Source organism: Phytophthora infestans, genomic scaffold (assembly GCF_000142945.1).
Source record: "Phytophthora infestans T30-4 supercont1.2 genomic scaffold, whole genome shotgun sequence".
NCBI lineage: Eukaryota > Oomycota > Peronosporomycetes > Peronosporales > Peronosporaceae > Phytophthora > Phytophthora infestans.
Window position 1 is genome coordinate 2,500,792 of NW_003303757.1, and position 27,665 is coordinate 2,528,456.

A 27,665-nucleotide genomic window follows, 5' to 3' on the forward strand; every position below is an offset into this window, starting at 1 on the left:
GATGGGATGGTGGGGAAACCACTATAGTCTTATTTTAAAAGCTTTTAAATATTTAAAATTAGTAATAAATTGTGTATATTTATCGAAAGCAAATATAATACTATAGCAAAAATAAATTAGTATTACTAATACCATTTACTATTTTATCTAACGCTGCTTTATTAATTATGATTGGTACTACTACAGACGTCTGCAAGCAATAAAATAAAATTTATTAAAATAGTACTAAGCAGAACAGTATTCTAAGTTAAATTATTACAGAAGTACTACGGCACAAAAACAAATCATATAATATCCAATAAGCTAAAGCTCAAATCTAAGCTGAAATATAAGTCACCAGGGCCTACAAATTATTTCAACGGCTCCTACGACGATATGTGCTCATCGGCGCCTTCTACGAAGGCTAACTAACGCGCACACAGGCAGCGCCCTTTGCGTGGCCTTGCGAACCGCAGAGGCAAAATGAAATTTGAACAGTACTTTTAAGTACGATGTGTAGACCACACACATTGTGTACACCACATAATGCGATTTTGCCAATTGGGACTGCCTTCGCTGCGCTCGGCAGCCGGTAGAACGCCCGTATTTGCGTTACATTTTAGAACCCTAGCCCGTTACGGACGGACGGACGGACGGACGCAGACCACACTCCACTAGGGACCTTTGATGTATGTGCAAACGTTAACGAGGAGAAATAAGCCGTATTGCCGGAGTGGTTTGCGCGGGCTACTGTGTACCCAATTGAGGCTTGGCGGTGGTTTGCGCAGCTAGTGATCGGAGTTCGCGTCAACGGATGGCCTTTAATAAGGTCATACGCGGAAGCACCTTCTAACTGGTGTTTGTTTGTTCGAGAACAGGGAAGAAAGTTGTGTACGAGAGTTGCCTGTCGTTCGTGGTATTTAAGATTGTCTGGGGTTTAAATATTAATGCATTGAATTGCGTGTCGTGCCAGTTTTAAGTTTGGCAGGTGCAAGCAGTAAGGGTACCGACAGCGTTGTGCCAATTTACATCGAATAATTGATTGAGATTTGCTTGGACGCCACAATTATAATTGCCCAATGTCGACATTGTATTGCTCCCAACAGCCTCACTACTCCTGACATCGACTACAACGCCATGTCTACCGCAAGCTCCGGTTGGCCTTTTAAAATTTTAGCATTTCCAGTGTCGCTGGCCTCATCGCTCGCCGCTGATCAGTGAGAAAGAGCTTCGACTGGTAGAAAAGTCTCTCACAAATGTTGGAGGTAGGTGGAATGAAGTTGGTGTCGATGTACGTCTCCTTGGGCTCTGTCAGGCGGCGGTGCTTCAAGGCCTGCTGCGTAAAATAGATGTTTTCTTCGTCATCACTGTTCTCCTTGTCGCCATTTGTTGCTAGAGCGTTAGTTATGGGAGAAAGAAGTCGAACGGAGGCTGCCTTCTCAGCGGCAGTCAGCTTCCGGCTCGACTGAAGCTTGACGACAGCCCGTTCAAACACTGCGTTATTGACAATCGAAGCGTTCGCACTCAAGTACTTCATCATCGACGGGAAGCTCTCAGTTGTGTGGTCGAAACGCTCGCGCGCATCGAGCATAGTAAGTGTCTCGCTCTGCAGCTCGACCGTCACACTGTCTAGCTTTCGAAAAAAACTTAAGCAGTTCTGACACCTCCATGGCTTCAGCTGCTGATAGCATCAGCTTGTCAACACCGCATTTTACAGCGTTTTTCGTACTCAGCTGCCGGAGAGCTGGGATCAGCTTATCACATCGCTTCAGCATCTTCATTGCGCTGCTCTAACGCGTCTCGGTTTAAATCTTTGGGTGTACACCAGTCACTGACGCCTAGCACGCACGTCCTTTAACTGTTGACAGCTTCAACATGAGTTTGTTGGGCTTGTTGATCAAGTATTTGTGATCCTCTAGAAACATTTGAACAGCTAGACTGTACCTATGACTAGCACAGCCGACAAAAGGAATGCCACCGTTATCTCCGATGTACTGGTTCACCGAGCAATTATCCCCACAACAAACAACACGCTAGCCCAGGGACGCGAAAATTCACAGCGTGTCAGCCAAGAAGTCACTCCTACTTTGTGCACTTAGATCACTCTCATCTTTCAGGGGGGACAGGGCGAGCAGAACTCGGCCTTCAGGTAAAGAGTCCGTTGCAGTAAAAACAGCGAAAAGCCCAATGTAGTGGACACCAGCCGTAGTCCAGCCGTCACAAACGAGGCCAAAGGATTATGGAGGATGCTTCCGGATATACTCTTCCACCGTCTTCATGACCGCAAACATGTGAGCCTTCAGTGTACGTCTCGATACGCGTGGCAGCTTAGTACATGCACGCGTGTGATGGTCTTCACAAAAACCGATAGGTAGAAACTTTATGACTATCCAGTTGGCCCACTTGTTCAGCGAATCGTTCTTGTCCACGCTGAGGAACGCAGTTATATTCGGCTGGAGTGTTCCGTTCGCATTAGTGAGACCTTTGTAGCCCTTGTGTGCCGCCTTCAGATGCTGCATCAGGTTGGAATAGCCCGACTTGATATCTTGCTGGTAAACTTTACCACAGACGCAGTGGTGGTATCCACTGTCGACTACATCAGGCTGGAACCAGGCTTAGTAGATGATCCGGCTAGGCAGCGCCATGGCTTAGAGCTGGACGAGCTAACCGAGAGTGAATTCAGGAGCCGTACGCTGCGTTATAACTCAGGCCTGACGTCTACCATTGTTTTTGCGGTGACCGGTTAGTGAACCGAGGTGGACTGGGGCTCGCACAACCCAACTCGTTGCAGCCACTAATACAGTTTTCACATTGAGGTGCAATAATTGTCATTGGGATGGGCAACTTTAAAATGAAAATTATTGCAATTAAATTGGCACAACGCTACGTACCGATGTGGACTGATGAGAGTGCCAGTGAGGGGGGTTGTCGGTGGTTCAAAGTGCCTAAGCTTGATGAACGCGTTTACTTTGAGAAGACCAGATAATTGCAACAACAATGAGGTGGCATTTCGACGACGGATGGCAGTTGTGTATTTTGATGAATTACTCTATTGTGGTGAAGTAAATACCAGAGGTGTGACATTCTGGACGAGTGTACAATTTGTTTTGTTCAGTAGCATTTTCCAAAGCATTGGAGAAGTAGAGTATTTTAAAGCACTTATATGCAGGTAATACTAATTCTTCCTTTCACTGCCGAGAGGAGTACTCTTGCCAGCTTGTCGGGTTACCGAGTTTCTAGGTAAGAAGCTTTCGTCCACTTCAAAACCTCGCTCTAGCGTGTAATGCTGCAAAACACGGCTCCTACCGGTACTACAGTGCCTCCTGAGGCTCCATTTTTGTTACATCTTCTACACAGCTTACCCTTCTTTATCCATTTTTTCCTATTTCCTATCTCACTGAGATAGGAAATAGAAAAAACAAATACAACATATGCGACATGTATGTTGTGGCTAACTGTCGAACAACTTGGTATTGAGGATCTGAGATCCTCAATACCACGTGATATCTATGGAGCATCGGGGGCGAACATTGGCGGCTCAGCTGCAATTCATGGAGCGCAATGGACGCGCGTTGGAGGAGCTTGTAGCTAAAATGATGAAGGCACGAGAGGAACAAGAGGCATTCCTAGGGTCGTTTGCTAAGAGTCTCGAGGACATCGCGGCGCAGGAGGAATGCGCGCCGCTGGCCCAGTGTCTCGGGAGTCTGGGCGAGTGCAGTCAGAAGTTGGTGAGCGAGAGCCACGACGTAATGATGCTGAGGCCCGAGACGGAGATTTTACAGGTGGTCACTCAGATTCAGGACTGGGCCATTGTTCCCATGAAGGTGCGGTACGGAATACTTTCGAGAGCGCTCAGAAGAGATCTGATTGTGGAATGGCGGTGCAGAGACTGTTGGAAGATCGGGAGAAGGCCACCAAGATCGAGGCCAAGCTGCAGAAGGAGTATGAGGAGCTGAAGGTTTGTGATGATGTGATTATGAGAAGTCTGGATTGTAGTGGATTGTCCTAACTGTTGAATCAATTGCAGCGAGGAAGCTCGACCAAGGAAAAGGAGAAGAAGCTGAGGATGCTATCGGACCAGAAACGGCGAGTGGAGAACGTCAATTCGTTGCTGGACAGACACATGGAGAGCTTTGACCGGTATCGCATGCAGAAAATGAAGGTGCATCGGTTGCTTTTGCTGATTGCTTGGCTAGTATGTATGTTTTCGCAACCTCTTACTCTATGTCATCGCAGAAAATAGTGAGCGAGCTGGCTCGTTCGCAAGCATTTTACCATGCAAAAGGGCTGGAGCTCTTCACGACTTCGTGTCAAGGGGTAGCAAAACTTCAGTCAACGGGTGTGGTCAAAAGAACACTTCAATTTAACCCTGCAGAGACAGGTTAGGTTGATACCTTAAGTTACAAGAACAAAACGTGGCTGGCATTTTATATTTTCAATTTCTCGACTGTGATCTTAGTTTGTCTTACCAAAACGGAGCTATAATCCCGCCGAGGAGCGCCCTCTTTCTCGCTCTTTCCTGCGTTTGCTATGTCCAAGTTTTGCCATACTCTCCTGAAGCTTTCTCCAGAACGAACCCTTTTCTCGAGGTGTGCACTGAGGGCTATCCGTGCCGATACCAAACTGTTGACGCCGAGCAATTCCAGGTGAGGCCGTCCAGCTCTGTGGTGAGTAGCAATAATCTTCCAGTAGCTTGTCGCTGTAAAAACAACGTTTCTGCAGTACACAACCCCAAGCAAGTAAACAACTTGATTTCTCAAAAATACATGTGCCCTTAGCCGACGAACCTCTTCGAATTTCTCGTGCACTAAGTGAACAGGAACATTCAAGTAGTTCGCCAATCCGAGCTGTAAGCTGTAATACAAGCAAGCGAATAGAATCACAGGTTTATCTTGATCACGTTGGGTTTACACAGCACAGCTATTGGTACCTCATTTGAACTTGCTGAAGAGATATTTCTCGCCGAGAGAACGTCGGGGTCGCTTGTGACACGAAAGATGCGCCGTAGTCGGACTGGGTACAGATTCAGTTGAAAAATCATGTGGGAACAACAGGAAAGACAAGGAATATGAGCGTACCTGTGGCAAATGCGAGAACTTGACCGAGTGCTCATACATATGTCGGTAAGCTGCGTCACTCAGAGATTCCAGTTCACTACTACGTTCTTCACAGAGATGTATTCTGTTGACGAACGATGCCCACTTTATAGCACAAGCGCAGCACAAATACGTTGTTATGGTTATCGTAACATCACCATATACGACTAACTGACTGAAGCCTTACCTCTGTCGAGGTTTCTTCGGCGGTGTACTTATGAATAAAAGGATGCTGAAGAAGGATTTCTGCTGATGGCCGCTCGACTGGGTCAATTGTTAGGCACTACAAAATACACACCGAAGTCACTGTCCACATGTCCCGCTAAACGTGTTAAAAGGTTCATTGATAGTCTTCATCGAACCTGATAAATAAACGAGCGACATTCCTGGGAAAATGACCCCGCTGGCAACTTGAGACATTGTTCATTTGAAACCTGTGCAAACATACAGGCGACAATGTTAAACAAACACATCAAATAAGCAAACAATGAGCCTAAACTCGCCGAATCAAACAAGCCGAAGAACCCATCCTGCGTCGGAAGCGGATAGCGACCCAGAGCAACAGATATCAAGGCTAGTCCGAAGGACCAAATATCAGCTGGAGAGCAGAGAAAATAAAAGAGGAGTTAGCATAGTTTTCAGCAAGTGAGCGCAAATAACGACCTTGTCTCACCTGGATAGGAATAATTTCCACCACCTATCCGCTCAGGAGCCATGTACAGTAGGGTGCCCACAAAAGTTTTCGTTGAGCTGGAGTTATCATTCAGAGTGCGCGCCAAGCCGAAATCCGAAATTTTTACTTCGCCCTGTCGGTTCGTAAGCAAGTTGTGTGGCTTTATATCGCGATGAACCATCCGCTTGTTGTGGATATGGGCTAAGCCGTGCAGCACACCAGTGGCTAGTCGCGCCAGCACCTTTTCATTCTGACAGCCACCGCGCAAAACGATATCCTGCAGCGACCCCGTACTCATGTATTCCATAACCATACAGATTGAATTTTTGGGGCGATCGACAAAAGCATCGTAGAAGGAGACGATGTAGGGACTGGGCCTGTTCACAGCGAGCAATAGTTTTCCTTAGCACACTGTGGTATCACCTCTTAAGCTGACCGTACCTTGCTTTCGGCTTGCTAGTGCTTTTCCCGGGAGCAGGATGCTTAGGCACCGGGTTACCATTATCTGCCATGGGCACAAGGTTTGAGTACAGCGCATGGAGCTCGCGAACCATTTGCCGACGTTGACCTCGCCCGTACACAGGAACATCCTTCGTCGTGCAAAGAGTATAACCACCGATGTAAGCGATGTAACATAAATTTACACTACAAAAGAAGACACAAACCTTAATGGCGACTACTTTCAGTGTCGGAATATGGATGGCCTTGTAAACCACACCAGAAGCTCCCCTTCCGATTTCTTTTACACGCTCAAGATTCTCTTGCAGGTGTAGACAAGCAGCATCAGGAGACGAGATCCCTGCCTCAGATACAGCAACGTTTCGGGTGGTGAACATGCCGTGGTTCGGAGAATAAGCACTTCCAGCGCTATGCCTTCCGCCTTCTATGATTCAGAAGACGTACAACAAGTTAGACCTGGACATACCACCTCACTAAAACCCAACAAAACGCACCGCTTGGAGATGGAAGATCCGATTCTGAGCCTGAGCTAAAATTCAATTTCATCATCGCCTGCTGAGCAGCACTAGGTCCAGCTACAGGGGTATTTGATCCCGATACAGTAGCTGCTGCAATCGCAGCTGCTTCCAAAGCATCTCGCTTGGCAATGAGTCTAGTTGCAGCTCGCTGGGCGCGCTCTTCAGCTTGCTGAGGTGTTGGCATATCTTCCAGCTTAAGCCGTAACTGGGGGCGCTTGCTGGCACGACTACCTGGGGGTTTTCTTGCAGATTCAACACTTTTCCATTGCGGTGTCCATGGAGTAGATACCGCTGGCGGCGTTCTTGCCGACGGCGACCATTCCAACTTCTTTAGTGGCGATTGCGGTCTTTGTCGTTTCTCTTCAAGCGAAAGCTGGTTAGTCAGTGAGCTGATTTCCCTGTCCACCTCTCTCGCCGTGTTTTCCATGTTTTGCACTACTGTCGCCGTTTGATGTAAACCAGTGCTGCTTGCTGCAATCAGGGTTGGTGGCAGGTTATCAGCACCTTTAATAACAGAAGCTGTAGCTTGCGACAACAACTCTGGCTGTTGTAACAACGCTGCTTCAGGTTCCGGAGAGACTAGAAACTCATTTTTCATCCATGGGCACTCCCATGACTTGACTTCTGCAATCCGCAGCTCGCGGGGACAGATATCAGGAAAGATTTGAGCGATCACATTGTCGTCAGTCTAAAGAATTTCAGCAAACACGACGTTAGTCACGATATTTCACCAACAGGAAGCCCTTGCATCTTCTAAACCTGTTCCGTAAGATTAGGCGCGGACTGTGGCCTGCAGAGCGTATCCTTGTGCATTAAGAACGACCCATGCTGCGGTGCTCGCCCTGCTCGTACCGCGATGGGGACAATACTGTCTGTGTTGGAGAAGGATGAGCCATTGGACGTGTTGGCCGCCGACCGGTCGCGCCCTTCGTAAGCTCGCTTCTCGTAGCTGGCACTTTCCACGCGTCCGCGCTTGTGAAAGCGCTCCATAAGCGTCTCGCGCGAGATCTCCTGGATTGAACCATCCAGCAGGTCACGCCTGTGGCTGGTCATTGTGCTGGAGGAGGTGCTGATAGCGCTGGACGCAGCGGAAGCAGGCGGCAATGTCTCGCGTGCCGCGGCGGGTTTAGACACGTGTCGATTCTTCCTGCTGCTGTTACCGTGCTGCTCCTGTATACTGCTCATCCTGCAGCTCAACGATGTTTATGGAAATCCAGGAGACAAATTGCTCTTATTCCGTAGAAAGCGGATATCAAGGGGGAAACGGAATAAGAACAAATTGACCAATTCCTTGGGAAAGTCTAATCTACCATCCTGATGAAAATAAAAAGCAAAAGTTCATCTAACTTTTCACTGTCATTTTTAAACTAATAAACTTCCCTCGCTCTTCTCCCCTGACACCCACGTGAGCTGGCATGGACCTGAACGACAGCCGGTCATGCTCTGCAGTGAAGGCTGGGCGAACGGAGGAAATGAATCCGTCACACTCGGTGTGATGAGTGACGTTCCAAAAGTACTGTCATTGCTGGAGGGGGTCTCCACGACCTCATTGGCGTAGCTACGTGTCGGAGTGCTGCTGGTAGAGGAAGGAGGGCAGAACGAATGACTCTTGGTGAAATTCAGTGCAGTGTAGCAAAATTCCTTCGTTCCCTCCCGTGATACCGTACTGCAACGAGCCGAGCCTTCAAGCGCTCGATGGCGCCCTCGGCATCCAGCTTAGTATTGTACACCCACTTGGTGTGGAGTACGTGGGCATCTCGCGGCATCTTCACCACTTCCCACACTCCGTTCTCTTCGAGAGCGCGCAACTCTTTTGTCATGGCATCCACTTGTCTCTCTGTTGGCTCCCCATAGCTTCTCTATAGTTCCGTGGATCACGTTCCACGACGCTGTTCACAGCGTCTCTGCCGATCTGTCCCCGTTCTCCGGGTTCGTTCATTTTCTCCTCCGACACGGACTTGTCCGTCTCCTCCTGGTTGGCGGACTCATCCGCCCTTTCCTTTGCCTGGCCCGCCACTGATCGCGTCACGGGTCGTTCCCTTGTCCAGGACTTCCTTTTCTTCTTCTTTGAGCGACCTTTCGCGTTACTCCTCGAACGCACAGCACTCGTGCCCTGCTGATCGCCCTCAGGCTTATTCTCCGTGCTACCCGTTTCCTCCTTGGCCTCAGCCGCGTCGTCCCGGAGGTAAAGTCTCCGCACATTCTCGTTTTGCTCTTTATCCAGCGTCTCATTGATCTTGACGTGTTGCGTTGTCACCACCACCTTGTCTTTAGGTAGATACACTCTGTAGCCTTTTGACTCTTCTCCGATGCCCGCGATCATTTCCTGCTGCGCTCGGTGCGCAAAGTTCTTCTTCCTCGGGTCTCTGAAGACCAGACATGGCGAGCCAAAAACCACTATCTCGCCCAGGTGAGGGGTCTCCTTCGTGAGCATCTTCATTGGTGACGCGCGACCGGGGTTGGAACTGGTGCGCGCCCTGTTCAGTATGTACGCAGCGTACTGGACGGCGTCCCCCCAGAAGCTTAACGGTAAACCGCATGCAAACACCATACACCGGACCATGTTCATAACGGTCCTGTGCATGCGTTCAGCCTTGCCATTGCTGGCTTGGCCCTCTGCTTGCTGGAGGTAGTCTTGCCTCGACCCATCCACCTTGGCCATCAGTACCGTAATCAAGGCTATGGACGCGTACTGGACGATGTTGTGGAGCACCAGGTAGTCCGCTCCACCTCCACAGGCTTCCGAGACAGCCACTAAGTACATGCAGTGCTCCGGCCACGACCGCTTCGGATCCTTCGAAGTCGTGAAGAGCTGCATGGCCTGGGCGGGCATGATATTCGTCTTGAACGCATCGAGCATTCGCTTCATGATGTATTGCAGAGTAGGCAATTGTGACCACCAAGCTTTAACTTGTTGTAATATCTTTCAGCCGTTCCAGATAGATAGTGTCCCAATAGATCTGCCTTGACATTCTCCGGCCAGTAGAGCCCACACGCTGACAGCCCCAGCGCTACCTGTCTCTCGAACCCCCGGCCCCACTCCAGGAACCCAGATCCAAAACCAACGTACAGTTCTCGTCCGTCGAAAGGCCTGATCGCGAGCCTCTTCTGCCTCGCATCAGGGTACCGCACTGCGGGGTTCTGGTTCGGCACTTGGAACCTTCCCGCTCCAGGCTGACCAGGTCCAGCATGCCATTGGGGTGTCGGCGCCGCCGGCTGCGCACCTTGCATTCCTTGTGCTCCAGCCGCGTACAACCGCTGCAGCTCCGACTGTTCCACGCCATAACCAGGCTGTCGTTGTTCAAAATACTGCGGCACGGCCACTGGTCTGCGCGGCGTTATGGCGTATGGCGTCTCTGGCGTTCCAGCCCGTGAGTCAATGTGCATTCTCGTTCCTCGTCCGAGGCCCGAGGCGAACAAGCTTGAATTCATGGGCGGCGTCATCGGTACGTTGGCGTTGCGTCCGCCGTCTCCACCAACGGCGGCCTTCTTCTCCAGATTTGACTGAGACTTCTCAAGTCTCTCTAGTCTTCCTGCGAGACCGCGCATGAGTGTGAGCAGCTCCGATGCATTGTCTCCTTCGACCGATTCTTGGCCGTCGCGTTTGTTGCTGTTGCCCCTTCTGCGGGCAGCAGCGGTGCTTTCATCTCTCGCGTCTTCCACCATACCGATCCTTTCGCGGCCGGTAACGAGTGTCTGCGTTGTCGCGGGTGCATCGACGCTGGCGGCCTCGTCAGTGGTGTTTGTCATTTGGGCTCAAGACCTGTTGGAAGGTGGTACTCGAACCAATCTTCTTCCGGACTGCACGCTCTGAGATTTATGATAGAGGTCACGGGTTTTAGGCAACGTTGGGCTTGTACGGAGCGAAGGGAAGAGTCACCACTCGGGGAGTAGACCGGAGCGAAGACACTTGAGGGGAAGAAGGAAGATTCCGAAGTGATTGATTTATCGGAGCTTACACTGTCCTCACTACCTAGGTCATCCAATCAATTGGTGCATCCAATCACCAGCACTCGTCCAATCATCCTACTCAACTAATCATCGATAGCGTAATCAGCGTATCGTAATCATCGCGGGATCGTGTTGGACCGATTTGGCTACCGGTTTATGGGTACTTACCGCCATAACCGGTACCCCTCAATACGCCCCCTCAATGCGAACATGCGTTGACTCCGAGCGCCGTCGTAAGGTCCTTGCGACGTGGCCCCGGAAGCGTCTTCGTCATGATGTCCGCCAGCATCACAGAGGTCTCGCAGTACTCCAGTTTGACCTCACCGCGCTTGACCTCATCACGAATGTGATGGTGCTTGATGTCGATGTGCCTGGCCCGACCATGGTTCACTGGGTTCTTGGTTATCTTAATGCATGACTGGTTGTCTTCGAGGATCTTGAGCTCTGGTCCCGATTCCCCTGCTGCCGTCAAAATCTCGCAAAGTAGGCGGTGAACCCACTTGGCTTCTTGAATAGCTAACCTTAGCGCGATGTGTTCTGCCTCGCTTGTTGACAACGACACACTTGACTGCTTTTTGCTCCCCCAACTCACGGGTGCGTTCATCAAAAGAAACGTGTAGCCCGAAGTTGACTTGCGATCGGAGTGGTCACCAGCCCAGTCTGCGTCAGAGTACCCGCGGAAATCGACTTTGTCATCAGGCTTGAAACAGGTTCCATGCGACTTAGTTCCTCGTAGATAGCGAAAGATGCGCTTCACAGCAGCCCAGTGCTCGACTTGTGGGTTCTCCATGAAGCGAGAAACGTATCCCACGGCAAAGGCAATGTCCGGTCGTGTCGCGGTCATCAAGTGCATGAGTGCACTTACAGCCTCGCGGAACGGAGCGTTCACCTTGGTCGATGCACTGCTTGGGACTAGTCGAGAGTTCAAATCAGCTGGACTCACCACCGCCTTGCACTCATCCATACCAAAACGCTTAAGGATGTCGTCGACATATCGGCACTGACACATCGTTACGCTCCCGTCAGCGTTGTACACCAGTTCGATTCCCAGTACGAGCGCACACTTGCCACTGTCGGTCATCTCGAAGCGCTTCTTGAGATCGCTCTTGGTGGTTGCAATTAGCTCGGCCGAGCTACCAGTCACCAAAACGTCGTCTACGTAGACCAGCAGAAGCACACAGTGACCATCCTCAATCTTGATGTAGGGACACGGGTCGTATGCTGAAACTTGAAAGCTGATGGAGCACACGTAGTTGTCGAAGGTCTCGTTCCACACGCGCGATGCTTGCTTGAGACCGTAAATCGCCTTCACCAACTCGAGGCAGTCGAAGTCATCATCAAGTTCGACACCTTCTGGCACCATGCAGAACACCACCTCTTTCATTATGCCATACAGGAATGCTGTCACCACGTCCAGCTGGTCCAGGGGCCAGCCGAGGTACACGACCAAAGCAATGATCATGCGCAGCGTCTCATACTTCACCTCGGGCGAAAATGTTTCCGTGTAGTCAATGCCATACTTCTGCTTGAAGCCTTTCGCCACAAGGCACGCCTTGTACTTCTTGATTGAACCATCCGCTTTGCGTTTGATCTTGAACACCCACTTCGTACCGATGGCCCATTGACCGTTCGGTAACTTGGCAGCTCGGAACACACCGCGAAGTCGCATCGACTTAAGTTCGGCACGGATGGCCTTGCGCCAATGCACTTAAATAGGCCCGTTCACCGCTTCTTGGAATGTTGCCGGCTCAGCTAAATCACCAGCTTCCACTGCGTTGGCACATGCTCGCCAAAATACAGGCGGAGTTGCGTCATCGTCGTCTTGATCCTCGACGTCTTTTTCTTCTTCATCAGCTACATCACAGTCATTTCGCACACCTGATCGGCGCTTTGTTTGACGCTCAAACGAGGTTTCTCGAGCACTAGCTTCCTCCAAACCGGCAACCTGCTGTGTAGCGCGCGATCTCGTAGTCATGCCGTGAACGTTACTTGTGCGGGCTTACGTTTCCCCGCCTGCTTGAATTCCGTTGGACCCGCAGTTTCAGTATCGTTGATGCTGAGCGAGTCGAGGTCGAGATCGGAATCTGCGTCGTCATCGCTTAGACTAGCCGTCGAAAAACCTAAGTTTGATTCGTCGAAATGACATCGCGACTGATCACCACCTGCCCCACCTCAATGTCATCAATTCGATACGCCTTCGACACTTCTTCGTAGCCCATGAACAGCCCAGCGCGAGCCTTGGGATCCCACCTGAGTCTCTTCTCCCTCGGAGTTAGGACGTGCGTCCGACAACCGAACACACCACGTTCATCACACTTGGCTTGAACTTTTGCACGCAATCTCATATGGAGTCTTGTTTTCGATTTTGGGTGACGGCAGGCGGTTCTTAGCGTAGATAGCAGCCATCGCCGCTTCGCTTAAAACTACTTCTCCAACTTAGCATGGTGCAACATGCGGCGAGCAATCGTGGCGATCGTCCTGATAGCTCGTTCTGCAGTGCCGTTCGTCTGGTGCGCGTACGGAGCCGTGGTCTGCTGTTCGATGCATCGATCTTCGTAGAACACCTTGAATGAGTTTGTCGCGAGCTCACGAGCTCCGTCATGGCGTACGAACTTGACCCACTTGCCGAATTGCGTCTGTACATTCGTGATATAGCTCTTGAGGTATTCTTCAGCGTCCGACTTGGCTCGTAAGCAGAAACCCTTCATGCATCCACTGGCTTCGTCAACGAAGAGCAGCAAGTACTTGCTCCCACCCAACGATTCTTCTTCCATGGGGCCGCAGATCTCGAAATGAAGCAACTCGAACGTATCGTAACTGCGTTTGTCGTGGTTACTGGGGAACGGCTTCTGGACCATTTTCCCTTGCTGACACTCGCGACAGACACTTTGCCCACTTGACTTCAAAGGTGCCTTAGCATCCTTGATCATGCCGTTGCTGACCATCTTGCGTAGCACGTCAATAGGAGCATGGCCCATGCGCGCGTGCAAGTCAACGTTCGACTTCGAAGTCACTGCGTTTATCGAGCATAGTGGTGTGCGCAGCCAGTAAAGACCGTCTACGAGATCTGCTGTAGCAACCACTTCCTTCGAATTCACCGTCGAACACCACTTGAAATTTGCCGTTTTTGCTGATCTGCGGCACCGATAGCAAGTTCTTCTTCATCTTCGGCACGTAGAGCGCGTTGTTGATCTCGATCTCGCGCTCATCGCCGTTGGGCAGATCCACGCGCTCGATGATGGTCCCCACACCCTTGATTGCAACGTTAGTGCCATCAGCGACCTTCAGCTCGCCTTCCTCTCGTTTGTTCAGCATGACAAACTTAATCTTGTCATTGCAGATATGGTGTGTTGCACCGCTGTCGACTGCCCACAGCCCGGACATACTCTTGCCCGCCAAAACTCCACACTCCAACGAAACCGCAAATGCCACGCGATCATAGCCGTGGTCGTAGTCGTCGTTTCGCAACTGGACATTGTTGGCCCCGCGTCCACGACTGTTGCCGCCGCGGCGGCCTCCTCGATTCTCATCCTTCTGCTTGGTCCAGCACTTCTCAATCACGTGCCCCAATTTCCGCAGTAAGTACACTGGCGAGACTCCCGCTCGGTACTGAACGCCTTCGCCGCGTCTTCAGTCTTCACCGCAGAGGTCTTCTCGCCTTGTCGCTTGATATGATCGTTCGTGAGCACCTTCACAACGTCTTGCGTCTTCAGCTCAGCAATACTCATGTCCAGGTGTAGCACGACGTTCTCGTAGCTCTTGGGGAGACTGCGCAACAAGCGGATCGCAACGTCCTCGTCCTCCATCTTGGCGCCGATGCTATTAAGCTTGGCGCTGATGTTGAGAACTTCATTGCAGTGATGCAACACATTCGCGCCTTCAGACATTCTCATACTGAAGAGCTGTCGCTTCAGATAAATACGACCAGCCTTCTGCGATCCACCGTACATTGTCTTCGAGCGCGCCCACGCGGTCCACGCTTCCTCGCAGTTGTCGACCACGTGGTGGTAGTCCGCATCCATGTGGCACACCATCAATCCAAGCGCGATGTTGCTCGACGTGACATACTCGTCCTTCGCACGAGGGTCCGTGAAGCTTGGAGTCGTCTCTCGGTTCACGACATGCCATACTGACTTGGTCAGGAACACACGACGCATGTAGCGGCTCCACGTCGCGTAGTTGTCACCGTTGAACTTGTCGATGGAGACCTTAGTTGAAACGTCTTGCGCAGAGGACATGTTACTTGGGCTCATAACCTGACAGAGTTCACGGGTTTTCGGCAACGTTGGGCTTGTACGGAGCGAAGGGAAGAGTCACCACTCGGGGAGTAGACCGGAGCGAAGACACTTGAGGGGAAGAAGGAAGATTCCGAAGTGATTGATTTATCGGAGCTTACACTGTCCTCACTATCTAGGTCATCCAATCAATTGGTGCATCCAATCACCAGCACTCGTCCAATCATCCTACTCGACTAGCCATCGATAGCGTAATCAACGTACCGTAATCATCGCGGGATCGTGTTGGACCGATTTGGCTACCGGTTTATGGGTATTTACCGCCATAAACCGGTACCCCTCAATAGTTTAGAACGCAAAAGATGAAGTGTTATTAGATCTCATCTTCCTAATCTCTCCTGTGCTCTGTCAGCCACACGCTGTCTTCTCGGTTCTCCAACTCCGTCTGGCAGCTGGTCGCAACTGCCCGGTGCACACTCTCCGCGGTCGCTCTCTGGCCCCGATCTCCGTCCTTCAACATAGCAGATAGCCTGGTAGTTCGCGCAGTAGACTGCAGCTTAATGGTCTCGCGGACAAGCAGGAAGTCAGAGAAGCTCGACTTGCTTGGAAGGACAGCAAAAGCAAGAATGAATTCATCGTTAGGCCTTTCTACTCCGCGCAGTCTCTCCTACGCAACGTGCCATGCACGCGGAGGAAAACCCGTTGGACATGCATCGCACCATTAACAGCCAAAAACCCCGTTGAACTCACGCGTCCCTTCTTACTGGCACGTGGTTCTTCTTGTCTCCTATATGCCTGGTCTCAGCTTGAATGACAGTGCTGCACTGCAATCAGGCAGCTTCCTGTTACTCCCACCTCATTCATGCTGAGCCTCATCCTGTACAGCGTTTTCAACGTTTAGCTTCTGGCGGAGACCCTGAAACCTTTGTGACCCCTACGCCTTCGTGAAGATGTCTGGGATGTTTTCTTCGCTCGAGATATACTGCACCGCGATTTTCTCTTTCTCCACGAACTCAGCGATTTTCCGACTTGTCTTGGCAAATCTCTTCATACGCTGGTAACTCCCAGGTTCCGTTACTACAGTGATACAGTGAGTGTGCTTTGATTGTCCATGTAGAGCGTAGAGCACGGCAGCTTATCACTCCGAATCTCTTTCAGCAACTTACGAGCCCACATCAAGTCTCCCACGCACATACTTGCTGCGAGCAGCTCCGAGCTGCACGTGTCCGTGGTCACTTTGCTTTGTTGCTTGCTCTTGTACATGAACATGCATCCGTTCAACCGCAGAATGAATCCCGTAATAGATCGACTCGTGTCCGGACAGTTGGCATGGTCGGCATCGCAGTAAGCATCAATTGTCAGCGGCAGCACGTTCGCTTGACGTTTATACACCAAGCCGTAGGTTCGCGTAGCCCGTAGGTAACGCAGTACGCGCTTCGCACACTCGTAGTTCTCCTCTGTGTACGAGCTGCTGTACCAAGACAACGTACGCGCTACGTTGGCCTAGTACGGCCGCGTGCATGTCACTAGATACTGCAAAGCACCCACCAACTCACGGAACGGAAACTTTGGATCATTGGTCTTATCCTGATTTTTCTCAATCGGTGGCATCCTCTCGTTCTGCATCTGCGGGGAAGCTGCTGACCGCGCCCCACTCATACCAAAACGCTCGAGCACTCGGTCAATGTATGCTGTCTGCGAGATGCATAGCAACTCACCCGGCACATACTTGACCTCCATAGCCAACAAGTGCTTTACACGACCGAGGTTCTTGAACGCGAGCTTTTCGCTTAGCTCACCGATTACATGCTCAATGTCCTCTTTTGATCCAGCGCTCAACAAGTCATCAACATATACCGTAACGTACACAGCGCGGCCGTCCTGCCACCGCTGGTACAAACCCACGTCAAACGTGCACTGCTTGAAGCCAATTTGCTCCAAGTACTCGTGCAGTGTCTGGTTCCATAAGCGCGAAGCTTGTTTCAAGCCGTAGAGTCCTTTCAGTAGCTCACATACACGACCGCTTCCGTCATTGAAGTATGCGGGCTGCTCCATGTATATTTTCACAATTTTCAGCACACCATTAAGGAAAGCCGTAACGAAGTCAACATGGTAGCATTCTTAACCCAACAGAAATACCAGGATCAATAACATCCGCACAGTCTCAATTCGAACGACAGGAGAGTACGTATCCAAGTAATCAACACCGTACTTCTGTCCGCAGCCTTTCACTGCTAAACGAGACTTGAGTCTATCCACAAGCCCCTTTTCGTTGAGCTTGCCTCTCAACACCCACGTGGTTTTCAAAATGTTGCGCGAGCCTTTGGGTCTATCGACCAGTCTCCAGGTATTCACTTTGTGTGCCTCCATCTCGAGTTCCATCGCTTTGATCCACTTTTCACGTTGTGGAGACGCTAGAGCTTCTTCAACAGAAGCAGGATTTCCTGCGAAAGTCTCTAGTGCTTCCAAGGAAGCCATCACATAGTCTTTCAACCGCACATTCTCTTTTCGGATACGCTCTGATCGTCGCCATCCACGCTTGCGCTTCGAGCTGCGCCGCGGTTGGGATCCATTTAGGAAGTCCGGATTGCGTTCCGACCAAGGTCGAAGCTAATCCGTCGTTGGCATTTTGTCATCTATATCATCGTTCTCTTGTGACCCTCTGTCATTCGATGCACTTTCTGCTCCCACCGAACCTGCAGCCTCTGCTGCTAAGTCACGCTTCTCGGTGTTAGCTTGCTCAACCGGCTGATCATCTATCCGTGCAGCTTCATCAACAGCCTCTTGCACTGCTTCATGAGCTCCGGCCCGAACGGCTTCGTCAGCAACGTACTCCACTGGGAGTGGAACAAATGGTATCTGCGGGAAATAGTGCTGTCGGCCCTTCAACAGCGCGTTAATGTACGTGCGCTCGACCGTCACGTCCTCGCGGACCTTGACGTCGCGGGCTTCAATCATTTTCCCACTTCGCAGATGAAGCAGTCGGTAGCCATGACCCATCCTTGGAAACCCAAGAAATAGTCCCGGTTCAGCCTTCGCTGAAAGCTTGTTCTTCCTGGTCTTCTTCGGAACAAATACGTATCCCACACAGCCGCACACTTTTAGTTGCGCAACGTCAGGTTTCAATCCTGACAGCTTTTCAGTCGAGGTTAACCCTCGCAAAGCTTTTGTCGGGCTTAGGTTGTCCATCTCCACCACATAGCGCAAAACCTCCGGCCACAATATCATCGGCAAATTGGCCGCGTGCATTACAGCACGCATCTTGTTCACGAGAACACTATTTAGTTTTTCAACTAAGCAGTTTTCTTCCGGTGTGTACGGATGAGTGGGGACGAAGGTGATTCCCTTGCTCTCTAGGAACCCCGTCATCACACTGTTCACGTATTCCCCCCCCCTCCGTCACTCGTGAACGTTCTTATCCTTTTGCCTTGAGCCAGTAGCTCAGTCATCAGCCGTTGCGTGTTGCCAGAAGCTTCGCTCTTGTGTACGAGCGGATAGCACCACTTGTATCGTGAGCCTCATCATGAATGAGCTGGAAGTACCGCATTGCACCAATTCCTGGTCCGTACTTCCCCATATCACATACATCCGAGGTCAACCACTCAAAGTTTTGAGCAGTTCTTTTCTCAGTGACATCGCCATACGACATGCATTTTCGCTTTGTCGACATACAGCTAAGACACTTTAACTTGGTCTTTAGCTGCTCAGCAGGAATGTCCAAGCCTCTCACCACGTCGTTCTTCACCATGAACTTCAAAGCTGTCTCGTTCAGGTGAGCCAGACGCTCGTGCCACTTCATTAACGGACTGGCATCCGCATTTACAGTCGCCATAATCACGGCACTGTTATCGCCAAAGCTACCATTGTTTAACCAATAGTGAGTCCCATGATAAATGAACTCCACACAGACTCCATTTCGAGTCAAAACTTGCTTCTCCGGTAGCACTCCAGGCGCGCTGGTTGACAGCTCCCAGCCTTTGTTTACCATCAGTCCAAGACTGAGCAAATTCACAGGTCTAGTGGGTGAAAACACCACTTTATCCAGTTCCAGCGTGGTTTCACCACCGCTCAGCACACTCAATGCGTTCAGCAGCACCTTACCGCACTTTTTACTACGCGTGATGCCTCCGTCCCATACTTTGAACGAGGCCTTGGATTTCTTCATGCTTGTGAATTGTTCGTTTTGGTTGCACACATGCGAAGACGTTCCCGAGTCCAGCAGCCAATCGCCACTAAACTCATGTCTTCCTTCTTTAATTGCCATACCCACAAACGGAAGTTCGCCTTCAGAACTGCTACTACTACTGCTGCTGTCGTCCTTACGACCAGCATCTGCAGTGAGCCGCATGAAGCCCATAGAACCCACTGGCTTACTGGCCGAACCCGAGGAATTACCTCCACCGTTATTGCTCGGCTTCTTCGTCTCGGTGGCCTTGCCTTTGCCAGCTTGGGCTTTGCTTTGCTTGTTTTGTAGTGCCAACAGTCTTTCTGCATGTGTCCAACTTTCTTACAGTGGTAGCAGCGAATGACACGTCGTTTGCCTGCACCGGTGGTCTGCAGATGCCCTCGAGGACCAGGGCCGGGGCCTGGACCCTCATTCGGCCCATAATACTTCCCGTTAGGCTTCCCCATATGCATTGCCACCTGCGGGCCGCCATTGCTTGCTCCACAGTTTACGGCCGTGTCCGCCGCCATCTTCTCCATCTCATCGCGCGACAGCAGTGCGTTCTTCACTTGCTGCAACGATGGTGGGTTTCCTTGTCGGCATGAGAAGTCAAACTGGGTCACTATCTCGCGATGCACTGCACACACTCCCATCAGCATCAACTGAGACATAGACGTATCGTCTATCACGAAGCTGGGCCCCATGTGCTGCAAGCGCTGCCGCAACATGTTCATCTCTTGGATGTATTCCGCCATCTTTTGGCCCGGGGCGTACGAGTGAGTGTACAGCTCACGCTTCAAATGCACTGCATACGAGATGTCTCGCTGGGTTTTTTCGCAGTCAATGTGTCCCACATCTCCTTAGCCGTGCTGCAAATGCACACTTTTTGGGCATCAGCACCTTTTACGCCTCGGATTATAGTCTCTATGGCCAGTCGATTTCGATCGTCAAATTGGCGCTGCAACACCGGATCAAATGCATGACGCATTTCTTCACCGGTCATCACACTCCATGAGTCTCGCTGCTCAAGATAGAGCTTTAAACTCATCTGGTATACCTCGAAGGTATCGCTGAACTTCGGTGGCTTGCTGCTGCCAAATAATTTTGACCTTTGTACTACAGGAACTGCCGGTTGCTTCACACCAAGTAGTCCTGGCGACGCTCCAGCCTGCCCCACTACTCCAACCATTGGCACCCCAACGCGACTTGCATCAGCCAGCGTAACAGCAGGTTGCCCCACCGATACTACCGCTGTTTGCTTTTGGGTCGTCGGAGTCGCACTAGTTATCGTACTCTTCATACTTGCATTGACGCTCGTCGTAGATGCCTTACTTTCACTCATTACGATGTCCACGAACCAGCCTTTGGGCTCATAACCTACCAGATCACCTGGTAGTTCGCGCAGTAGACTGCAGCTTAATGGTCTCGCGGACAAGCAGGAAGTCAGAGAAACTCGACTTGCTTGGAAGGACAGGAAAAGCAAGAATGAATTCATCGTTAAGCCTTTCTACTCCGCGCAGTCTCTCATACGCAACGTGCCATGCACGCGGAGGAAAACCCGTTGGACATGCATCGCATCATCAACAGCCAAAAAGCCCCGTTGAACTCACGCGTCCCTTCTTACTGGCACGTGGTTCTTCTTGTCTCCTATATGCCTGGTCTCAGCTTGAATGACAGTGCTGCACTGCAATCAGGCAGCTTCCTGTTACAACAATCTGCTCTTCCTCACACTCGGATCATCGATCACCATCGATAACATAGCGGTCTCATTATCACGTTTTAATGCCTGTACCGTATTTGAATCTGGTCTTGGGCTCGTGTATTTGTGTATCTAAAACAATAAGTACCAAAACTAGTCCGAACCGTGCCACCTGCGCGGTAATATACTGTAGTACTATCCGATTAGCGAGGAGAAGGTGCTGAAGGGTTTTGCAACGGTAATATATGAGACTGCGTCAAACAAAATTATACTTACGAACCTAAGTACGAATTGCGATTTAAGCACTTAAACAAAAGCGGGGCGTATCCTCTATCGCATGAGCCCTTCTAAGCTACAGAACGCTTAAAACTGAAGAAGTTGTGGTCGCTCAAAAATATTATCTCCATTAATGGGCCCTCGAAATGACGATACATTTAGGAGTGTTGTGAGCTCAATATTTTTTCAATTTTAGAGATTTAAAGTTATTTAAAAGCCCTTGTTAATAAGTGCAATTGGCCAACTTTAAGCTTGTTCGTTAGCACTTCTCCGGCCGGAAAATAATTTACAGTTAGGTTTTCTTTAAATAAACCCTCGCATGTGTGATTGGTCAATGTTTGGTTAAAATGAGTTCGTATGAGGATTTGTATGAACACGAAAATGCTTTTAGTGATATACTTCTCGATTAAGCTCCGTTTGCGCTTTTTCTAGTATATTTTAAAGTTTAATTCTGATTATTTTTGACGTCAAAGCGAAAAAATCTCCACCCCTCCATAAAGTTAAAGTTCAAATGGTCAGGTATTGGCAAAAATGGCGGGAAATTTGTTCATTAAAAAAATGCTGACGCTACGTAAGTAGAGCTTTCAAACTAGCTCAACCACGCTGCCGTTGGAGCTGTACGACCGTAGTTATCGCCGATTTGAAGAACTGTTAATTATTTTTCGGACCAGACAAGTATCGACGCTGTCTTATATTTATTAGATTAGCAAGGAAAGTTGCTGAAGGTGCCGGTATAAGTAACGAGAGCGCTCAGATCGTACTTAAGTGACGGTATATCGTACGTGCACCTTCAATCAAAAACTGTAAGTGGACTGATGGCGAGAACGGCTTCATGGCGAACGCGAGTTGCCAAGGGGCCTGAGGATTCCGCTACTGCTCGCAAGCGGCGTCGAACATCTCGTGATACTTCTTCTTCTTCGGAGGAGGAGGATGATCAGGATATACTGAAAGATACGCGTCGCGGCCGGGGAAAAAGGCAAAAGGCCAGCGCCATTCTGAACGAGTTTACAAGTCTGGATGCGCTGCTGAGCAACGACCTGGCGGAAAAGCGCAAACGCGAGAACCGCGAACGCAAGCTTCAGAAACTGCGCGAGGAGAGTGAGACGGTAGACAAGGACGCGCCACTGGGGAAGCTGATGAGCAGCATGGACACCAACATGTCGACACTTTCGGGTGACAGCTACCTCTTCTCTGCCTCAGAGGTGACAGCTACGGAAGAAAAGTTTGGTTACGTATTCACGCCTATGTTAGAGGTGCGTTACCTGGCTACAGAGAGGGTAGAATTGATGATTAATTGCTGCTTTAAACAGCCGTTGCCGTACCGAGCTTACAAGGCGACGGAGACCGAGCTACAAAGCGACCTCAAGTTCGTGTACGAGACCATGCAGTCTACTGATGATGAAGAGCTGAGCGGACTGCTGTGGTCCAAAGCCATTTTGATCCGCTGCATACTTAAGCGCCAGAGTGATTCGACTACACGAGACGCTGGGATGACGCCAATATTACTACCTTCAAAGATTGGATCGTGGTTATTTATGACGAGTAAGTCTCTAGCTTAGTGGCGGATGGGGATATTTTTTGCGTGCTTTGACGAACGATGACGTTTTTTTTGCTATAGTGTCAACGCACAGCAACAGTCATGTGGTTGGGGGGTGCTTCAGCAATCTTTTCCTGACTCAGAGCTCCGCTAAGAAGATGTCAGTCCCGAACTTAAACTCAGCTCTTCCAGTGGCCTGTTTCTCGCATCCGATTGAGAATTTTCGATCTGCATTTGGCAAGAACACTCCTCCATTCGAAATGGAATGGGAGCCGTCTATCTACGACTTCCTCAATGCCTTTCGTGCATACGGTTTCCAGGACAGCAAGCGATCGATGAGTGTAAAAAGCAAGATCCCCGTGACACCCCTATGGACAAAGAGGCCCGTGCTGCCGTTTCCGACCGTGAATATGCACTATGTACTGATGTACTTGGTACTGTGTCTACGCGTCAAGACGCTTAAGTTGGAAGGGTATGACGCATTCAGCTTTACGATGTTCTTTTTGCGCATGCAATTTGAGAGCGACATCCATGCTAGTATTGTTGATCTGGCTACTGTTTGTATCGAAGAACTACTAGACGTGTTTCCTCGAGCTGAGTGGCGACGAGAGTGGGCGCCGCAGCTCGTTCTTCGGATTGCTGGAGCGAGCGAAGGTCTGTTTGATTCAGCTGCAGGCTGGCTTGCTGTTGCCCGTCGACTTCCACGCACCATGCGTGGTACACAACTCACGACGGGACTGGCCGTCTACGTCCTGCAACATCGAATTGACAAATATCCGCAACAAGGGGTACGTCCATTTGCTTGGTTTGTTTCGTGATTAGCGGGCGTGCTAATCGTTGATAATTGTGTGCAGGCGACTTCAGAAAAACCTCTAAAATTTCCAATTCCAAGTGGACTTGTTGTGGATATCGTCGCTGGTATTGTGGAGGACTTGACGCAGAAGTATGCGGAGACACGCAAGAGCAGCAAGGAATCGAAGAAAACGCCACCATTCGATCTGCTTTGTAAGAAGATCGCCCTAATGGACCTGGCACTGCAGGCTTTCCTGAACATTCTCACTGCAAACGAAATGAAAATTATGCTGGGAAAGCTTGACCAACTGGCTGATGCCCACAAGTCCACAATGTCAGCAAAATGGCACGAGCTCAAGACGTTGGTCAGTCTTATGCATCGAAAGTACTCGCTTGAAAATTTGCGCATTGGTCGCGTCCGAAGTGCATCGCCGTCTGCGAAGACAGTGCTGTCGTTTAGTGACGATGAGTAGGAATGAGTACGACTTAAGAGATACTACCTCCGTTCTGAAAAAGATAACCATTTCAATTATATTACAGCCTACCCAAAACAATACCCCCTCTATGCCGATCACTTTTTGGATTTCGAATCACTGGCTCCCGCTCCCAGCTTTCATTTTGAAAGCTGTCACCTGGGGGAGATCACGGACAGTGAGCGCCAGGCCGTCTGGGAGACCTTACTGCTTCGCAGCGTGGGAGGAGTGCTCAAACATGGAGAGATCGTTCGGGTTGCAGCGTACTTCCGTATGGGCCGCCAAGTTGTCGGGCGAATTTGGAGGCGTGGAATCAATTCGATGGGAGATCGAGTAGCAGCCGTGGTCAAGTCAAGGAAGAGCGCATGTGGTAGGAAGAAGGTGGTTCGAGCTGAGCTGTGCGAGAGAATCGCTGCAGTTCCTGTCAATGAGCGCGAAAGCCAGCGTCTGCTTCAGCGCGCGTCCAACATGAGCTGCTACCCGGTTCAGCAGCTGATCAAGGAAGGCTACATACGGCGTGCGCTCAGACAGACCCGCCCACTACTTACACCCACGCACAAGTTGGCGCGCCTCCGGCACAAGGACAAGCAAGTACATGCTGGCACTCTCCCTACGTCACTGCCTTGTGACGCTACCTCACGCGCCAATGCTAACGCGTACATGCTGCTTCTTGCAGCGAGCAGCCCCCCACCGCCTACCGCTGAAGTTCCAGAAGGCCCACTGAGCGCCCCTTCAGAATGTGGCGATGTAGTTGCCGTCTTCGATCCGTTTTTGTATCTGTAGTTGCACGGCGGAGCATGAACGCCTGTGCCTTGCTTAATTCTCACTGTCAGCTCTCGGTCATAAAGCTAGCTAGCCAGCCTCTCACAAATTAATAAACGCTCAAATGAACGAGGCGGAGCGCTGCGCAAAAAAAAACAAATGGTTATCTTTTTCCGAACGGAGGTAGTATCTTCGAAGTACAATGTAGATAAAAGTTCACGTTGGTAGCATTACTGCTGCTCTTGAATCAGAGCCGCATAATGTTTCTGCAATTTCACCTCAGTAAGCTGCTGCGAGTTCACTTCGTTCGCTGAGCGTGCCATGCGGCTCTGCAGCGCCTGCGTCTCAAGACTAGACAGATTCTTGAAGCATGCCTGTTCAATTGCAGCATTCTGAAGCTCCATCATGTGATCACGCAACAGCTCCAAGCCATGCTGTGAGCGGCGGTAAAACCCACCATTAACGACTCGAGCACGTTCGTCCAGCTTGTGGGCGCGCTTGGCAAGGAATTGCTCTGCTTCCTTCAGCTCCGCAAAACGAGCTTGCACGGCACACAGTTTGTCCCCCTGAGAATCAGCAAACTGGAAAAACACATCACCGCTCTTTCCTTCACTCTCAGCCTTGCTCAAATGGCGCGCTTGGACTTCCTCCCATTTCGCACCAAGAAATAAGGCGTCCTTGGACTTCCAGACGTCGTTCACCCCAGATAAAGTAGCCTCGACTTGCACCATTTGCCGAGCACGCTCCATGTCGCTATCAGAAAACTGTTGCAAGTTCGGGATTGCAACTGAGCGGGAGGATTTTTTGCGCTTCTTGCTATTCTTCGCCTTGCCATCATCCACGGGGTATTTAACAACATCGTGTTCCAGCATTCGATACATTTCGTCTGCAACCTCGTCAATTTCGTTATGAATCAGCAATTTCTTTACCTTCGATGGGCGAGGGAGCCCTTTTTGCACGGCAGCTGATCTCCGCATAAGCTCACGTCCACGTTCCAGCTCACGCTCGTGATACTTACGAGCTTCTCGCTCACCAGCGTCCTCCTCGAGAAGAGCAGTGGCACGATCCTCGTCATTCGTTTCGTTGTCCGGAGCGTTAATCTCATATTCGTTTTGAGGAGCAGGCAAACTATCAAAGCCCTTCCGTAGGCTTGCAGCTTGGCGCTTTGTCCGAGCCTTCTCCGCCTTAGCATTCTCAGCCTCTGTGCCGTAAAGCTGCTCTGGGTTAATGCGTAACTCGTCGCGCAGGGGTGTACACGCTGCAGACATCGGCGTCTTGTCATTGACTGTACTGGACACAGCAGATGATGGTGTCCTAGATGGGGTAGCTCCCACGTAACCTGTTCCTTCATAGAGCTCCACGTTTTCACCGCCCAATAAAGGGGTAGTACTGTCTCGCATGGCAAGTAGATTGGCCGTTTCCTGAATAATATTCTCGTGCACGTCTCGACTAAAAGGCGTTGTATTCGCTCCTCCAGTGATAGAGCGCAGTGGGGTGATACTATAGTCACCCATGAGAGCACGCGTCTCGGTGGCAGCAGCGTGGGTAGCATGTAATCCCAGCTTCGCGAGATCGCTTAACTCATCGTTGGAAACCACAGGAGCAGGCAGCTCAAGCGGAGTGCGCTTGATCGCATTGATCGGGTCGTTTTTCTCATTCACCGCAGCGATAAGTTGCGGTAGATTGGCCTTCATCAGCGATCTCTGCCGCTTAGCATCCTGTTTGCGCTCCTTCTTCTCCTGGGCGTCACGACGCACGCCCTCAAATTTGTCCAGCTGCAGCGCTGCGTGCTTGGGGTCAAGTCCCTTGCTAGAAAGTCGGTTTTCCTCGGAGACATCATAAAACCCAGCTGGGGCTCTCTTTTCGAACGGAATCTCACTGGAATAGTCGATGAACTTGCGCTTCTTCGTGCTTACTCTCGGGTTGGACGACATGATGCCAGCTGCCTTCAATTCACGTTTCTTCTGCAATACAGCGAGACGTCTTGCCTCTTCTAGCTGCTTCTCACGAGCCTTGCGCTTAGCTTTCTTGCCCTTGGTATTGGCCAGACGAGCTCTGGCTTCGGACAGCATTTCCTTCTCATCTTCGTCCATGTCCACTGGATCGGGACGTGCCGGTTTGTTTTCCGGGTTGGGATCGATCTCCCCAGGGCGGAGACGTCTCGGGTCATCACTGACTTCGACGCCCTCCTTCTGCTGGGCTGCATCGAGTAGCCGCTCATAGTGCTCCATGCACTGCGCAGCTGTACGACCCACAATGGGGGCAATGGTGCGCCACTGCGAAGGCATGAGTTTAGCGAGATGAAGTAGTTTTTCCTCCTCCTCGCGACTCCACTCAGTCTTCTTGATGCTTGGGTCCAGCCATTCGTACCAGCGGGCCTTGCATTGCTTGGCTGATTTTCGCGATAACAGCGACGCCACGCGCGCCCACTGGTTCATACCGTATTTCATTACAGCTGCCTTTAGGATCTCATCTTCCGTGTTCTTCCACACACCGCCCTTGATCATGATCCGCATGGCTGCCGCAAAAGAGGGGGTGCACCGCACAGACAGGAGGAAGTAAAATCGCGATACCACCAAACACACTTAGTTAGTGTAGAGGTTGGTGTGGCACGAATGGGGGGCAGAATTGACTTTTTTGCAGACATTTTCTGTCCATAATGAAGACAGTTACGAAAAACGTCGTTCAAATCAGGTGTTTTTTTAGGCATTCTTCGTGCAAAATGAACCGAAGTAAGTTCAAGCATCATAAGGATTTTGCATAAATAGTACCGTTAAAGGCGCTTGCGCCCTTAAACTATTCATGATATTTTCTGAATTGTAAAACTTACGCGTGAAATTTTATATTCGCCGGAAAATAACCAGTGTGTACACTACAATCTCTAATAAGTTCGAAGAATGCCGTTAAGTGCGATGAAGCGGCTCTCGTTAATGCACCTTTATATCGGCGCCATTCAGCAGCTTCCCTGTTAAATCGAATGCAAACTATTTATGAATTATTCTGTGACCCGCGCCGTTCGTGGTAAATTACCACACCGGGAGAGAGCGGCC

General features: G+C 50.5%; 4 protein-coding genes across 4 annotated transcripts; 2 read left to right on the top strand and 2 right to left on the bottom strand.

Annotated features, from left to right (window-relative positions):
• Nucleotides 1–3,464: 3,464 nt before the first annotated feature.
• On the top strand, nucleotides 3,465–4,365 carry PITG_01525 (uncharacterized protein; the record flags this gene model as incomplete). Its single annotated transcript, XM_002908133.1, has 4 exons — nucleotides 3,465–3,803; nucleotides 3,866–3,937; nucleotides 4,007–4,141; nucleotides 4,216–4,365. 4 exons carry the CDS (start codon nucleotides 3,489–3,491, stop codon nucleotides 4,363–4,365), a joined length of 672 nt encoding a protein of 223 aa, XP_002908179.1.
• A 93-nt stretch (nucleotides 4,366–4,458) lies between these two features.
• Nucleotides 4,459–6,911, bottom strand: PITG_01526 (dual specificity mitogen-activated protein kinase kinase, putative; the record flags this gene model as incomplete). Its single annotated transcript, XM_002908134.1, has 10 exons — nucleotides 4,459–4,695; nucleotides 4,767–4,833; nucleotides 4,910–4,992; nucleotides 5,058–5,180; nucleotides 5,263–5,358; nucleotides 5,438–5,673; nucleotides 5,749–6,125; nucleotides 6,190–6,338; nucleotides 6,414–6,631; nucleotides 6,702–6,911. 9 exons carry the CDS (start codon nucleotides 6,582–6,584, stop codon nucleotides 4,459–4,461), a joined length of 1,539 nt encoding a protein of 512 aa, XP_002908180.1.
• A 14,955-nt stretch (nucleotides 6,912–21,866) lies between these two features.
• PITG_01527 (uncharacterized protein) lies at nucleotides 21,867–23,853 on the top strand (the record flags this gene model as incomplete). The annotated part of the gene is made up of 4 exons (XM_002908135.1): nucleotides 21,867–22,304; nucleotides 22,362–22,593; nucleotides 22,670–23,376; nucleotides 23,443–23,853. The coding sequence occupies 4 exons, from the start codon at nucleotides 21,867–21,869 to the stop codon at nucleotides 23,851–23,853; spliced, it is 1,788 nt and encodes a 595-aa protein (XP_002908181.1).
• Nucleotides 23,854–24,765: 912 nt separating this feature from the next.
• Nucleotides 24,766–27,155, bottom strand: PITG_01528 (cell division cycle 5-related protein, putative; the record flags this gene model as incomplete). The annotated part of the gene is made up of 1 exon (XM_002908136.1): nucleotides 24,766–27,155. The coding sequence occupies one exon, from the start codon at nucleotides 27,129–27,131 to the stop codon at nucleotides 24,846–24,848; it is 2,286 nt and encodes a 761-aa protein (XP_002908182.1).
• Between the last annotated feature and the right edge of the window lie 510 nt (nucleotides 27,156–27,665).